We start from the raw sequence: 16079 nt of genomic DNA on the forward strand, positions 1-16079 counted from the left end.
TTTCTCTCATATCCTCCTCAAATCTATCCTCTACAGTAGCCAGAATAATATCTTTAAAACCATGTCTGTGTCTGTCTTACTCCCCCAGACCTCTCATATTGCCTTTAGAATATACACAGTTCAACTTCTTACCATGGCTTCTCACCACAGCACAACATAATCTGAATCTGCCCCCTGCCTTGCCTTCCAGCCTCATTTTCCTCTCTTCTTTCCCTTCTCTCTAAACTCCAGCCAGATAGACCTGCTGTCTTTTTTTCGAACATGCAGGCTCTTTCCTGTCTGAGGACCTGTGCACATGCTGTTTTCTCCACCACCACCCACTCTTGCTTCCACCACTCAATCTTACTTCTGCATACAGCTCTTTTTACCCTTTAGGCTTTAGTGTAAATGTTATCTCTGCAGACAGGCCTTCCCTCATCACATGTTTAAGCACGTCACCTATTCTCTGACACAGCACCTTCCCAGGATTTTCATAGTCCTTTATTCAATGTTTAAACACATTTTTCTTTAATTTTTTTTTCCCCATCACTGTTTATCCCTCTTAAACCCTCTTCCACCTCTACCCACCTCGCTCCCCCTCCAATCCCCTGAGGTCTATAATGGCAGGAACTGTTACACACCAGCACGTGGCATACAGCGGTCACAGTGAGCAGTGAGGCTCATGGAGCCTCACAAAGTGATTGTGAAGAGGACTCTTCTCATTGGAGGTGGTCTGGCAAACTTTTAAAAATCAATTACATTGTCTTGTATTATTTTCTTGTGTGTTAAAAAATGTCATCCAAATTATTCTCACACTTAAATTATAGGTTTTCCCTTCTATCTGAAAGCAAAGGTTTCTGTGAAACTTCTCATAAGCCGAAATGGTGTAAAGCAGAGAAGCACAGTCATATCTATGGAAAAAATTTAAGTGTTCCCAGACCCAAAATTCAACACAGGCACAGTGTCTTTATTTTGTTCATCACGATCAATATACGTAATTATGTCCAGTTTCATGCTAAAACTTAATATCCTTGCGAGTTCTCTTAGCCTTTTCTGATACCCGAAGGACACGGCTTGCAAAGGGACACACAAAATCAAGGGAGATACGGCTAGGATGCTCTGGGTTGTTTTGGTTACTGAAAGCAGGTACTAACGTAGGTGTTCTGTGAAGTGAAGTGGCATAATGTGAACTACAAAAAGCAGAGGACACCTGTACATACTAGTAGTGTGACAAGTCACTTCATATGATTTGGGCATCAGGTTTAACCTGGAAATTCAAGTTCGCATAAGATCAAGATTGAAATTACAATAAAATATTTTGGATATTTCGTATGTCTCTAGTACAAAGATTTTGTTTTAGTATTTTTACCATTGTTTTCTTCCTTTCACAGACTGAGACAACACTTGGATTCAGTTCCTATCAACAAAAAAGGTAAAGAAGGAATATATATATATTTTACAATATATAAAATTCAGTAGATTTAGTAAAATACTAACATACTTTCAGGTCCTTCCGGGGGATTCCTGCAATGTTCTCCATTTCTTCCCCATAGTTTTTTTGATGAAGAGGGAAAAGTATATTATAAATCATATTATATCATGTATTTCAAGTCTTGTGTATGGAAAACTAGGTTTTAAAATCTGAATTTGCATGTGATGCGTTGTGTAGTATATCATCTATGAAAGGCTTTTACTCAGAGTTGAAACTTTTTGGCTTTGTCAGAGGATCAACTTTGTAACTCCCTAGAGACTTTTCTTGTGGCTCTCGCTGCCTTTTATGGACTGACCATTGCTGCCTTCAGTATTGCCAGAGGTCATTTTGTCTGCAGGCTCCTAGAGGGGGAACTGGGAATAGTGAGACCCAGTCCCCTGGAAAGGATGCCTTTAAAACACAGATTCTCATGACTACAGGAGAGTGGTTTTACCCTCGGGTGTTATGAGACTGTATACACGCATGTGAATTGAAGATGCCTTTCACACCTCCAAATTTTTTGGTCTTTTGGTAGCTTCTCACATCTATTATGGAGACAATATAAAGAATGATAGTGCCCGATCCCCTTCCATATCCAGTGAGGGCCTGCAGCTGGTTTCTGGAGGGGAAGAAGAGCTTTCTGTGAATGAGAGATCCTTGATACTAAAGTGCATCCAGGAGTATCCTCACACCAGTGAAATTCAGATGGCATCAACAGAACATTTTATTTTGAGACAGAAGTAGCAAATATTCCAATTAAGACTAGGACAGCTAAAAACTTTACTTCCAAAATATGTATAATGAAACTCCTTCAGTAATCACTGTTTTTTGCTCTTTCCTATCTGCAGTTAAATGTCCCTGCTCCCCTATTGCTCTCCCTAATGTTTTACTTATGCCTCTTGGGACCTGATCTGCTGTGACCCATGCCCTAAGGACATGCCAGCTGCCAACAGTGAGGTGTAGACTTCTCTGCTATTATGATTATAAATTATAATGCTGCCTTGTGTCCTTCACCCCTCCCCAAATGTTTTTGACTCTGGTTGGATTATTTCCAGACCACTGAGAGTCTAGCTTGATGTCACCTTGGCTGGACCGTCTAAGAACCGTAGAACTCTGACCCATCTGAAGCAAAATTAGTGTTGAGAAAAGCATGCCTGATATCTTGTGCTTCTTCCTCAATCCTTTATTCCAGCACTTAGGAAATTAGCTATGGAATTATACTGGGCTACATTTATGAAAATGATCTTATTCATCATGATCATGATCAAGATCTGGGCTTTGATTTATTTTCCTAGTATATTGAAGAATTTACATGAATACATGATATTCTGATCTCACATTCCACTTATCTATTATCTAGATCTGTCTAATGAACTACCCTGAAACTTAACTGGCAAAAAAAACAATATCTTGCTATGCTGTCAGATTCTGTAGGGCAGGAATTCAGGTAGAGTTTATCAGAGACAGCTTGCCTCTGCTCCATGGTGATCGGGGCCTCAGCTGGGGAGACGCCAGAGCTGGGAATGACTCAATGGCAAGAGGCTGGAGATAGGATTGCTCTCACGTTGATGCTAGCTTGTTACCTGGGACTTCAGCCGAGCTCTCAACTAGAACACCTGCATGTAGGCCCCTCTGTGTGGCCTTTCACAAAGCTTTGGTCTTCTTTATAGCATGTGGCTGCATCCCAAGAGTGAACATCCCAAAGAGAGCCAGTGGGAGCTGGATCACCTTTTATGACCTATCCTCATAGAGTTTTTGATCACTTAGGTTGGCATGGAATTAAGGCATTGGTGGGGTGGGGGCAGAGATTTACACCTGTTGATAGCGAGAATATTGGAGAATTTGTAGATACATTTTAAAACAATCATACCTCTTTTCTCTCACCAAGACAATGAATTAGATAAACATTAGGTTCAAATTGGTATGCAGTAATACCATATGGTATGGACTGGATTAGGCAGTCAACACAGGCTGCTACAACAGAATACCACACAGATTGGGCGGCTAAGCAACAGACATTTATTTCTCACAGTTCTAGAGGTAGGGAGTTCAAGATCAAGTTGCCAGCAGATTTGGCTCCCCAGTGGGGCTCTCTTCTTGGCATGCAGAGATCTGCCTTCTCCCTTTTGTCCTCACATGGCAAAGAGAGAAAGAGGAAGCAAGCTTTCTGGTGTCTCTTCTTTTAAGGGCCTAACCCTGATGACCTCATCTAACCCTAATTACCTCCCAAAAGCCCCATCTCCAAATGCCATCACATTGGTGGTTAGAATTTCAACATATGAATTTTGGGAGGATGCAGTTCAATCTATGGTCATATACAAGTTTAAATTTAGATTTAGCTCATACCAACCAACTAAAAACTAAAGAGCTGGCCCTGGCTGGTGTAGGTCAGTAGTTACAGTGTTGGCCTGTGCACCGAAGGGTCGCTGGTTTGATTCTCAGTCAAGGGCACGTACCTGGATTGTGGGTTCACTCCCTGGCCTGAATTGGGACACCTGTGGGAGGCCACCAATCATTGTGTCTCTCTCATACTGATGTTTCTCTCTCTCTCTCTCCTTCCTTTCCTCCCTCCCTCCCTTTTTCCTCTTCCTTCCATTGTCTCTAAAAATCAATGAAATAAAACAAAGCAAGAAAAACTAAAGAGCTGTATTTATGAATTACATTTAATAAGTCATTTGTTTAAAACATGTGACTTGGAGAAAATATAGTCTATGTATTTCCCTAGCAGTAATGATCAGAACATAGCTTCACACTGGAAGAATTTAGCCAGTTCTTTTTATATGTGGCTCAGTGCTGCACAGTCAAATTAAACAGTGCCTGAACTCTTATTTAAATATGAATAACTTTAATGGAAATGTATATGTAAAGTAAAATATGAAATGGAAATATAAAGTAAAATGTGCAGTCATGTAACAACAGAAATTGTAAATGTATAGTTGTATCAGAATAGAAATTGTATTTTTTCTTTCAGTTCAAATACAAACTTCTATAAAAGTGTCAGAGTTTGGGTTTGAAAATTTGATGAAAGTTATCATATAATCAGAGATTATTCTAACAAGAGACCCCAGTGGATTGTCTCGTTGAGCCCCTTTGTTTGACACATGAAGAAGCTGAGACCCATCGAACCAAGGGATGTGCCCAAGTTTAGTTAGAATTCATTATCTTCTTTTTTTTTTAATCCTCACCTGAGGATACATGTTCACTGGTTTTTAGAGGAGGAGGGGGGACATTCGTGTGAAAGAGTAACATCAGTTGGTTGCCTCATGTCTGTGGCCAACTGGGGATCGAACCGCAACCTTAGGTATGTGCCCTGACTGAGAATCGAACCCACAACCTTTTTGGTATATGGAACGACACTCCAGCCAGCTGAGCCACCTGGCCAGGGCAGAATTCATTCTCTTCTGATTGCCAGCTCAGTGTTGCCTTCTCTTTGACTATTCTTATACCAAATATGGAATTCTTCAATATTCACTATCTGTTCTCTTTCAGCCAGCATTCCTAGAAGAGGCTATAGAGAATTAGTAGGAATTAGAGGGGGAAAGACGATGAAAGAGCAGGGATGCCAGTGGAGGCATGCAGAAGGCATGCATGAGGACTTGAGAGTACAGTGCAGGGAAGAGTGTTGAAGAGAGGTGGGAGTAGGTTCTGCTTTCAGCTTCTTACAGTATCTGCTCTGTGTGGGGGCTCTGGATATACCCCCTGCTTCAGGGGTCTGGAAGGGTCGTGGAGACACCACTTCAGATGAGGTCATCAAGCATATGTGTTGTTGAAGGGACAGGATACCTGTGGAAGGAAGCAGCACACTTGGAGAGGGTATTAGAATCAATTGTGAAAACCTCAGGTTTTAGTTTAGGGGATCAAGGTATCTAAGACAAGTGGCTTAAAATACCTATTTAAAAGCTTTTTGACATTTTGTGTCATATTTATAAGGGGGAAAAATGAACTTTAAATTACCTCACAACATAAACCACAATTAAAAAGGACAGTAGGCATATATGTAAGAGCTAAAAGCATAAAACATTTACAGTAAGTTTAGTAGAAATGTTTGCAACCTGGACAAGCTTTTTTTTAGGATACCAAAAACACATATCATAAAAGAAAAATGATAAATTGGACTTATCAAAATTAAAAACTTCAGCTCCTCAGAAGGCACCATTTCCCCCAATTATATTAAGATAGAATTGATAAATAACACTGTATAAGTTTAAAATATATAATATGATGATTCTATTTGTATATATATGCAAAATGGCATGCAGGGAGTGGGCCTAAGCCAGCAGGCGGACATCCCCCAAGGGATCCTTAGCACTACAGCAGAGGCAAGAGAGGTTCCCGCCACTGCTGCTGCACTTGCCAAACGTGAGGCTGGCTTCTGGCTGAGCAGCGCTCCCCCTGTGGGAGCACACTGACCATGAGGGGGCATCTCCTGTGTTGAGCATCAGCCCCTGGTGGTCAGTGTGTATCATAGTGACTGGTTATTCTGCTGTTCAGTTGATTTGCATATTAGCCTTTTATTATATGGGAAAATCAGGTCATCTGCAAATAGAGATAATGTCACTCTTTCTTGCCAGTTTTGTTGCCTTCTGTTTCTTTTTCTTGCCTGAATACTCTGGTTAGGACTTGCAGTATTATGTTCAGTAGAAATGGTGTTGTCTTCTGATCCTAGAAGAAAACTTTTAACCTTTCATGTTTGTGTATGAAGTTAGCTGTGTGCTTATCATGTGTGGCCTTTATTATGTTGAGGTACATTCTTTCTATACCCAGTTTGTTGTATTTATCATGAATGGATATTGAATTTTGTCAAATTCACTTTCTACATCTATTGAGATGTACTGTATGATTCTTACCTTTTATTCTATTAATGTGATGTATCGCATGTATTAATTTGCACATGTTGAACCATTTTTGCATCCTAGAGATAAATCATGGTGTATGAGCCCTTTAATGTGCCGTTTTTTGTATTTATATCCATCGGGATATTGGCTTGTAGTTTTCCTTTCTTGTAGTGTCCTTGGTATCAGGGTAATGCTGGCTTCATATAATGAGTTTGGAAGTGTTCCCTCCTCTTCAGTTTTTTTGAAAGTGTTTGAGAAGGATTGGAATTAATTCTTCTTTAAATATTTGGTAAAATTCACTGTTGAAACCATCTGGCCCTGTACTTTCTTCCTATTCGGAGGTTTTTGTCTGCTTGCTTGTTATTTTTGTCTGCTTGCTTGTTATTTGTCTGTTTAGGTTTTCTATTTCTTTATGATTTAGTTTGGGTAAGTAGTATGTTTCTAGGAATTTATCCATTTCTTCTAGTTTTCCAATTTGTTGGCGTATACTTATTCATAGTATGTGGTCTCTTAGGATCCTTTGTATTTTTGTGGTATCCTCTTACATATATAATTTTTATTTTTGGGTCCTGTTTTTTTCTTGGTTAATCTAGCTAACAATTTGTCAGTTTTGTTTATCCTGTCAAGGACTAACACGTAGTTTTATTTACCTGTTTTTATTGTTTTCCTGTTCTTTGTTACATTTATTTCTGCTCTAATTCTTCTGCTAACTTTGGGTTTAATTTGTTCTTTTTCTAGTTCCTTGCTGTTTAAAGTTACTTTGTTTATTTGTGATCTGCCTTTTTTCTTGATGTATGCTTTTATTGCTCTAAATTTTTCTCTTAGAACTGCTTTCCTTTATCCTTTATCCTTAACACAGGATTGATGTGTTGTGTTTCCATTTTAGTTTGTCTCAAGATACTGTTTCATTTCCCTTTTGATGTCTTCTTTGATCCATTAGTTACTCAGGAGTGCGTTGTTTAATTTCCACGTCCTAGTACTTGTAAGTTTTCATGTTTTCCTCTTATAACTGAGTCTAGTTTTATACCATTTCTAGAGGCCCAGTGTACGAAATTCGTGCACTCGGGGGGCGTGGTCTTCCAGTACGAGAGCCCTTGGGGGATGTCCGACTGATGGCTTAGGCCCGCTCCTGGTGGGGAACGGGCCTAAGCCATCAGTCGGACATTGTTAGCACTGCTGCAGAGGCGGGAGAGGCTCCCGCCACTGCCACTGCACTCGCCGGCTGTGAGCCCGGCTTCTGGCTGAGCGGCGCTCCTCCTGTGGGAGTGCACTGACCACCAGGGGGCAGCTCCTGCATTGAGCATCTTCCCCCTGGTGGTCAGTGCGCATAATAGCGACTGGTTGTTCCACTGTCAGGCCGAACCAGCTCTTCGACATCCCCCAAGGGGTTGCAAGAGGGAGCAGGCCAGGCCAAGGGACCCAATGGTGCACGATTGGGGCCAGGGAGGGACGCGGGAGGTTGGCCAGGTGGGGAGGGACTACAGGAGGCCTCCAGGCGTGTCCTGCCCATCTCACCCAGTCCGATTAGCTGGACCCCACCAGCAAGCTCACTTACCATTTAGAGCACCTGCCCCTTGATGGTCAGTGCACGTCATAGCGAGCAGTTGAGCAGCCTTACCATATCATTAGCATATTATGTTTTGATTGGTTGAATGGATGACTGGACAGCTGGACACTTAGCATATTAGGCTTTTATTATATAGGACTAGAGGCCCAGTGCACAAAAATTTGTGCACTCGGGAAGGAGGGGGGCCCCTCAGCCGGCCTGTGCCCTCTCGCAGTCTGGGACCCCTCGGGAGATAACAACCTGCTGGCTTAGGCCTGCTCCCGGGTGGCAGAGGGCAGGCCCAGTCCCTAGGTGCAGCCCCTGGTCGGGCTCAGAGCAGGGCCGATTGGGGAGTTGGGGCGCCGCCCCCTGTCATACACAGAGCAGGGCGATCGGGAGGTTGTGATTCCACCCTCAGTCACACTCAGGGTAGGGCCGATTGGGGGGTTGGGGCACCATCCCCTGTCACACTCAAGGCAGGGTCGATGGGGAGGTTGCGGCGCCACCCCCTGTCATGCACAGAGCAGGGCCAATCAGGGGGTTGGGGCATTTCCCCCTGTAACTCACAGAGCAGGGCCCATCAGGGGGGTTGGGGCTCTGTACCCTATCACGCACAGAGCAGGGCCAATCAGGGGGTTAGGGCGCAGCCCCCTGTCACGCACAGAGCAGGGCCCATCAGGGGGTTCGGGCGCCGCCCTCTATCACCCACAGAGCAGGGCCAATCAGGGGATTGGGGTGCCGCCACTCTCACACTCAGGGCAGGGCCGCTGGGGAGGTTATGGCTCTACCCCGTCACACACAGAGCAGGGCCCGTGGGGGGGGGGGGGGTTGGGGCGCCGCACTCTGTCACACACAGAGCAGGGCCGATCAGGGGGTTGGGGCGCCGCATCCTGTCACACACAGAGCCGCAGGGCGATCAGGGGGTTTGGGCGCTGCCCCCTGTCACGCTGATCCCGGTGCCGGGAGGCCTCGTGGCTCCGCTGATGCTGGTGCTGGGAGGCATATTACCCTTTTACTATATAGGGTAGAGGCCTGGTGCATGGGTGGGTGCCGGCTGGTTTGCCCTGAAGGGTGTCCTGGATCAGGGTGGGGGTCCCCACTGGGGTGCCTGTCCAGCCTGGGTGAGGGGATGATGGCTGTTTGCAGCTGGTCACACACCCTTCAGGGTGGGGGTCCCCACTGGGGTGCCTGGCCAGTCTGGGTGAGGAGCTGAGGGCTGTTTTCAGGCTGGTGGGTGACTGAATCTCCCAACCGCTCCTTTTTTTCTTTTTTTTTTTTTTTATTCTGGGCCAGCTTTAGCTTTGAGGCTTGGCTCCAGCTCTTAGGCCTCTGCTGCTGAAAGTAGGTTTCTGGCCTTTGCTTACAATGTTGCGATCCTGCTGGCTGAAGCCCGGCAGGTTTCTGGGGTTTTGTTTAGCTTCTATGTTTGTTACATAGTTGCTTGCAGCTCAGAGGCCTGTAGCGGCAGGCGGGGAACGTTGGAGTCCTCTGTCACTGAAGCAAGCAAGCCTCATGTTAGTTTCAAGCTGCCTGGCTACCAGCCGTCATCTTGGCTGACAGTTAATTTGCATATTGCCCTGATTAGCCAATGGGAAGGGTAGCGGTCATACCCCAATTACCATGTTTCTCTTTTATTAGATAGGACTAGAGGCCTGTTGCACGAAGATTCGTGCAATAGGCCCTCTTTCCCCTGGCTGCCAGCACCAGTTTTCCTCTGGCACCCGGGACCCAGACCTTCACTCTGGCCACCGCCTTCCATCATCGCTCTGGACACAGTCTTCGCTGCAGCTAAGCCTTCAGTCTTTGCTCCTCCCTCCGGTGGGAGTCTTCAGTCTCCGGCCAGAGCTGTTCCTGTAGCTCCTTCCGCCCCCCACCCTCCCCCTCATAGCTTGATCGCTGCTTCGCCTGCAGACCTTGCCAACGGGCTCCTGGGTTCCAGGGGGTCGCCTTGCCTGCAGCCTGGCTTTTCGATCACAATCATGATCACAGGCTGCAGGCAAGGCGGCTCCTGGGTCCTGGGGTGCCACCTTGCCTGCGCCCGGCTTTCCGATCACAATCACAATCATGGGTCGAAAGCAAGGCGGCTCCTGGGTCCCGGGGGGCTGCCTTGTCTGCGGCCTGGCTTTCCGATCACAATCATGATTACAGGCTGCAGGCAAGGTGGCTCCTGGGTCCCAGGGGGTCCCCTTGCCTGTGGCCTGGCTTTCCGGTGGCTCCTGGGGTCGCACATGGGGGCCTGGATGGCGGCTCCCGGTGTCCCGCCCTGCCTGCCATATGCAAATTCGCTGCCATCCTTGTTGGGGGTTAATTTGCATTTCACGCTGATTAGCCAATGGGAGGCGTAGCGAAGGTACGGTCAATTACCATGTTTGTCTATTATTAGGACTAGAGAGGCCTGGTGCATGAAATTCGTGCACGGGGATGGGGGGGACCCTCAGCCCAGCCTGCATCCTTTCCAATCCAGGACATCCTCTCATAATCCGGGACCGCTGGCTCCTAAGTGTTCACCTACCTGCCTGCCTGGTCACCCCCAACTGCCCTTCCCACCCCCCACTGGCCTGGTCACCCCCAACTGCCCCCACTACCCCCCACTGGCCTGGTTGCCCCAACTGCTCTTCTCTGTTGGCCTGGTCGCCCCTTACTGCCCCCTCCCCCCGCCAGCCTGGTCGCCCCTCACTTCCCCCCCTGCCGGCCTGGTTGCCCTCAGCCTGCTGTTCAGTCGTTTGGTTGTCTCTCACTAATCTCCCTGCTGGCCTGGTCGCCCCCACACAGCCTGCTGTTCAGTCATCCATCTGGTTGTTTAGGTCATGACGGCCCCTAGCTTTTTATATATTAGGATGATTAGAAAAAATACTTGCTATAATTTCAACCTTCTTAAATTTGCTAAGACTTGTTTTGTGGCCTAACATATGATCTGTCCTAGAATGTTGCATGTGAACTTAAGAAGAATATGCATTCTGCTATTGTTGAACAAAATGTTCTGTGTACTTCTCTTAGCTCTATTTGGTCTATAATATTGTTCAGTTCCACGGCTTCCTATTGATTCTCTGTCAGGATGATCTATCCATTGTTGATAGTGGAGTATTAAAGTCTCCAGCTATTATTATGTTTCTGTTTATTTCCTTTTTTAGTTAAATGTTGATATTTGCTTAAAATATTTAGGTGCCCTGATGTTGGGGTGCATAAATATTTATACTTTTTAGGTTGTCTTGATAGATTGATCCCTTTATTGTTAAAGTCTTTTTTGTCTGATATAATTATAGCTATTCCTGCTTTATTTTAGTTATTTTTTTGAAATATTTTTTTCTATCCTGGCACTCTCAATCTATATGTGTCTTTAAAGCTAAGGTTAGTCTCCTGCAGGCAGCATACCTTTGGATCTTGTTTTTTCTTATTTCATTCATTCTGCCATTCTAAGTCTTTTGATCAATTTTTGTTTAAAGTAATGACTGATAAAGTAAGGACCTACTATTGTCATTTTGTTAATTTCTTTCTTTTTTAAAATCCTTTGTTCCTTCTTTCTTACCTTACTGTCTTCTCTGATTTGATGACCCTTTGCAGAAGTATGGTTTGACTTCTTTATCATAATTTGTTGTGTAACTACTACAGGTTTTCCTTTTTGTGGTTACCATTATACTAAAAAATCACATTTTTAACACTCTTTTTAAAGATAACAACTACTTAACTTTGATAGCATACATAAACTTTTCACTTTTACTCCCCTCCCCACACTTTAATGATATCAAATTTTACATATACTTTATATTGTGTATTCAGTAACAGGTTATTTTAGGGTTTGTTATTTTGGTACTTTTTAAAAACTTTTAAACTGGAGCTGTAAATGAATTAGCACCATAATCACAGTATTAGAAAATGGGACTTGGTGACTATGTATTTATCATTGCCAGTGAGTTTTGCACATAATTCATGTTTTTAAATGTTTGTTAGCATCCTTTTATTTCTACTTGAAGAATGCCTTTTAACATTGTTTGTAGGAAAGGTCCAGCGAAAGTGAACTCCCTTAGATTTTGTTTGTTGGGGAAGTGTTTATCTGTCCATCATTTCTGAAAGACAGTTTTGCCAGGTATAGTATTGTTGATTGGTAGTTATTTTCCTTCAGTATTTTGAATATATTTTCTCACTCTTTCCTGGCCTGCAAAGTTGTTTTTTTGTGGGTTGGTTTGTTTGTTTGTTGTTGTTTAGAAATCCACCTATAGCCTTATATGTAATGTATCTCTTTTCCCTTGCTGCTTTCAAAATTCTCTGTCTTTGATTCTTTTTAAATATATTTTTGTTGATTTCAGAGAGGAAGGGAGAAGGAAAGAGAGAGAAACATCAATGTTGAGAGAGAATCATTGATCAGCTGCCTCTTGCTTGCCCCTTATTGGGGATCGAGCCACAACCTGGGCATGTGCCCTAATCAGGAATCAAACTGTGAATTGCTGGTTCATAGGTTGACAACCACTGAGCCACACTGGCTGGGCTCTGTCTTTGATTTTTGACAGTTTAATTATAATGTGTTTTAGTATAACCTGTTTCAGGTCCAACCTATTTTGGGTCATTTGGCCTTCATTAGTCTTTGTTTAGTTTAGTGTTTTGTTTTTTTTTAATATATTTTTACTAGAGGCCTGGTGCATGAATTCGTGTGGGATCCGGCTGGCCTGCCCCGATGGGGGCCTATCGGGCTGGGGGGCCAGTGGGGAGGAGGGGATGCAGGAGGTTGGCCAGCTGGCCCTGCCCCCAGTCATTGGGGGGCGGGGGGCGGTTGGGGTCGGGGCCGGCCAGGGGAAGGGGCCATGGGCAGTTGGGGGGGTCGATCGGGGCCCCCATCAGGCCCGTTGGCCGCCACAATGTGCGTCATAGCGACCAGTCATTCCATTGTTTGGTCACTTGGCTTTTATAAATATAGATTGATTTCAGAGAGAAAGAGAGAGGAGAAAGAGATAGAAACATCAATGATGAGAGAGAATCGTTGATTGGCTGCCTCCTGTATGCCCTACACTGGGTATTAAGCCCACAACTCGGGCATGTGCTCTGACCGGGAATCGAACTGTGACCTCCTGGTTCATAGGTCGACGCTCAACCACTGAGTCATGCTGGCAGAGCAGGCCTCATGAATCTTAATGTTCATTTCTCTCCCCACGTTTGTGAAGTTTTCATTCATTATTCTTTTAAATATACTTTCTTTCCCTTTCTCTGCTCCTTCTGTGATTCCCATAATATTTTTATTATTTTTCTTGATGGTATCCTGTAGGCCAGTGATGGCGAACCTTTTGAGCTCGGCGTGTTAGCATTTTGAAAAACCCTAACTTAACTCTGGTGCCGTGTCACATATAGAAATTTTTTGATATTTGCAACCATAGTAAAACAAAGACTTATATTTTTGATATTTATTTTATATATTTAAATGCCATTTAACAAAGAAAAATCAACCAAAAAAATGAGTTCGCGTGTCACCTCAGACACGCGTGTCATAGGTTCGCCATCGCTGCTGTAGGCTCAACATGATTTCTTCACTTTTTTTTGTTCTTCTGTTTGCTCTTCTAACTAGATATTTTCAAATTAACTATCTTCCAGTCCACTGATTCTCTCTTCTCCTTTGTCCAGTCGATTGTTGAAGCTCTCTGGAATTCTTCATTGCATTGATTTTTCAGCACTAGGGTTTCTGTTTGGTTTCTTTTTTAGTAATTTCTATTTCTTCTCATTTTGTTCATGCATTGTTTTCCTAATTTTGTCTATATGTCTTATAGTTCACTAAATGTATTTAAGAATATCATTCTTAATTCTTGGTCAGACAGTTCGAATATCTCTTTCTTTAGGGTCAGTTATTGGAGCTTTATTAGTTTCCTTTGGTGGTATTGTGTTTACCTGGTTGTTCGTAATTCTTTATTCCTTTCCTTGGTATCTACACATTAGAGTCAGTGGTGTCCTCTTTCAGATTTTATCTCCCACTTCAGCAGAAACAGTCCTTCACCACTCAACTTAGGATGCTTGATGGGTCAGCTGGTAGTATTTGTCCATAGCTAGGGTCTCAGTTTTGCCAAGGTCACTTCCTGAGCTCTGAGTTCAGGGGTGCTTTACCTGAGAACAGTTAGGTAAAACTACTGGCTTGTATCCTGGCCAGTGTGGCTCAGTTAGTTGGGTATTGTCCCGTGCACTGAGGGGTTGCTGGTTGGATTCCTGGTCAAGGCACATACCTGGGTTGTGGGTTTGTCCCAAGTCAGGGTGTGTGTTGGAGGCAACCAGTGTTTCTCTCTCACATTGATATTTCTCTCTCTGTCTCTTTCTTCCTCTCTCTCTAAAAAAGAAAAATCAATAAGAACATATTTTTTTAAAAAACACTACTGGCTCTAGCCCAGCAGTTCTCAACCTGTGGGTCGCGACCCCTTTGGTGGTCGAACGACCTTTTCACGGGGGTCGCTTAAGACCCTCCTGCATATCAGATATTTACATTACGATTCATAACAGTGTTTATATATAAATTAATGAGTTAGACACATTTACTTTATGCAGTACACTTTCCCCTTGATTGGATTAAGAGTTCATGCAAGTTTGGGTTTCACAGTTAAAACTGATGAACTTTATCAGTAGAAGTATCTCTTGTTTCAAAGGAGCCAGAGTTACATCATGTCTTAGATTCTAAGACTTAGAAGAACAGAAATTAAGAGTAGATTCTGTACCTCTTGCTGCATGTAGCAGCTGTCTTGTGAGGAATTGTGCCTTCTTTGTCCCAACATCTTTAGTTTTGTGCTTTAGTACAGTATCATCTTAATGTTGGGTGTTTTTCTTCTTATTTGTGTATGTCATTTTTGCTGTTCACCATATGTAGAGGGATTATCAAGCAGCACTGAGGATTGCTCTTAATGGCAGGGTTAAAAACACCTTTGACTTTAGAGTGTTTAGCTCAATTACGCCACTCCTTAGACTATTTAATCTTTATAAAATTGAGTTAAAGCTAAATTTCCTACATATTTTGTATGTTCTTGTCTATTTCTAATGTATTTTCTCTGTATCTTGAATAAAATTACTGTATCATCTGAAGCTTGTGTTCTTGTGAATTGTGGTGGTGATGGATTTTGTCATCTCACAGAATGGGTTTTATTTTTATATCACTTCTTAAAATGCAACAGAAAGAGAAATATGGACTATTTAGAAACTTCAGTGGCTGACTGAATTTCTGACTTTCTTGGTATATAAACAGATGACTGTAGTTATGTGGACTCAAACCCCAGGTCGTTTATATTTAGCATCACCGTTAGATCGTGGTGATGTTGAGGAAGTTTGCTATTCTGAAACCTGTTCTAGTGGGAAGTACCAGTATCAAATGGGATAGTTAGACATGATACTCAAATATTTAGGCCAAGATGGCATAGATCAGTGTGTTCCAGACTCTCAGGTTAAAAAGGTATTTCAGTGCTTGGAAATTTCTGTCCCCAAATTAATTTTTGTTTAGTTCCTTTGCCATTTTATTTATTTATTTATTTATTTATTCATTCATTCATTGATTTTTAGAGAGAGTAGAAGGGAAGGGAAGAGACAGGGAGAGAAACATCAATGTGATAGAGAGACACATAGATTGGTTGCCTTTCGCATGCACCCTGACCAGGGCCAGGGATCGAGCCTGCAACTGAGGTACATGCCCTTGACTGAAATCAAACCCAGGATCCTTCAGTCTGCAGGCCAATGCTCTATCCACTGAGCCAAACCGGCTAGGGCTCTTTTGCCATTTTAGTTATAATATGTATAATGTCTTCCAAGTAAGTTGTAGTTGTACTATGTATTTATAGTTCATTGTACATGTATAAAAAATCCAAGTGAGTATGTTAAGGTATGTTATTATCAACTGTATCAACCAAATGAATTTCAGCATTTCATCTACCTGAGCAGTTTCTGTTTTGCATTGCCTTTCAGTAGGGAAATTACTCCTGTGTTGTTGTTGTTTTTAATTTTGTTAAAACACACATTTGCTGATATGCTCTAATAAAATAATGCACATCCCTAATAGAACATTAGTCTTAACCTTTCCTAAAGATACTTTTTTGGTGACAAAATTTAAGTGTCTGACTTTGGCTTGGGAAATAGGTTATTTGAGGAATTGCTTCTTAAGCTGTTTTCTTTTTACTTACAGTATATCTCTGTACCGGGGTAATTGCAGACCTATACGATTTGAACCACCAATGCTGGATTTCCATGAACAGTAAGTTTAAAATGTTCAGACCATAGTTATTCCTTCCAACTATTACATATA

The 16079-nt window shown here is 43.1% G+C and overlaps 1 protein-coding gene across 7 annotated transcripts in view; it reads left to right on the top strand.

Annotated features, from left to right (window-relative positions):
• Positions 1–16079, top strand: part of TMEM131 (transmembrane protein 131) — a 203408-nt gene that overhangs the window by 61150 nt on the left and 126179 nt on the right. For all 7 annotated transcript variants that reach the window (XM_036302291.1, XM_036302285.1, XM_036302288.1 and 4 more), the window contains exons 3-4: positions 1371–1411; positions 15960–16028. In XM_036302291.1, the coding sequence (XP_036158184.1) occupies positions 1371–1411; positions 15960–16028 (110 nt within the window). The remainder of the gene's footprint in view (positions 1–1370; positions 1412–15959; positions 16029–16079) is intronic.

Source organism: Myotis myotis, unplaced genomic scaffold (assembly GCF_014108235.1).
Source record: "Myotis myotis isolate mMyoMyo1 unplaced genomic scaffold, mMyoMyo1.p scaffold_m19_p_30, whole genome shotgun sequence".
Lineage (NCBI taxonomy): Eukaryota > Metazoa > Chordata > Mammalia > Chiroptera > Vespertilionidae > Myotis > Myotis myotis.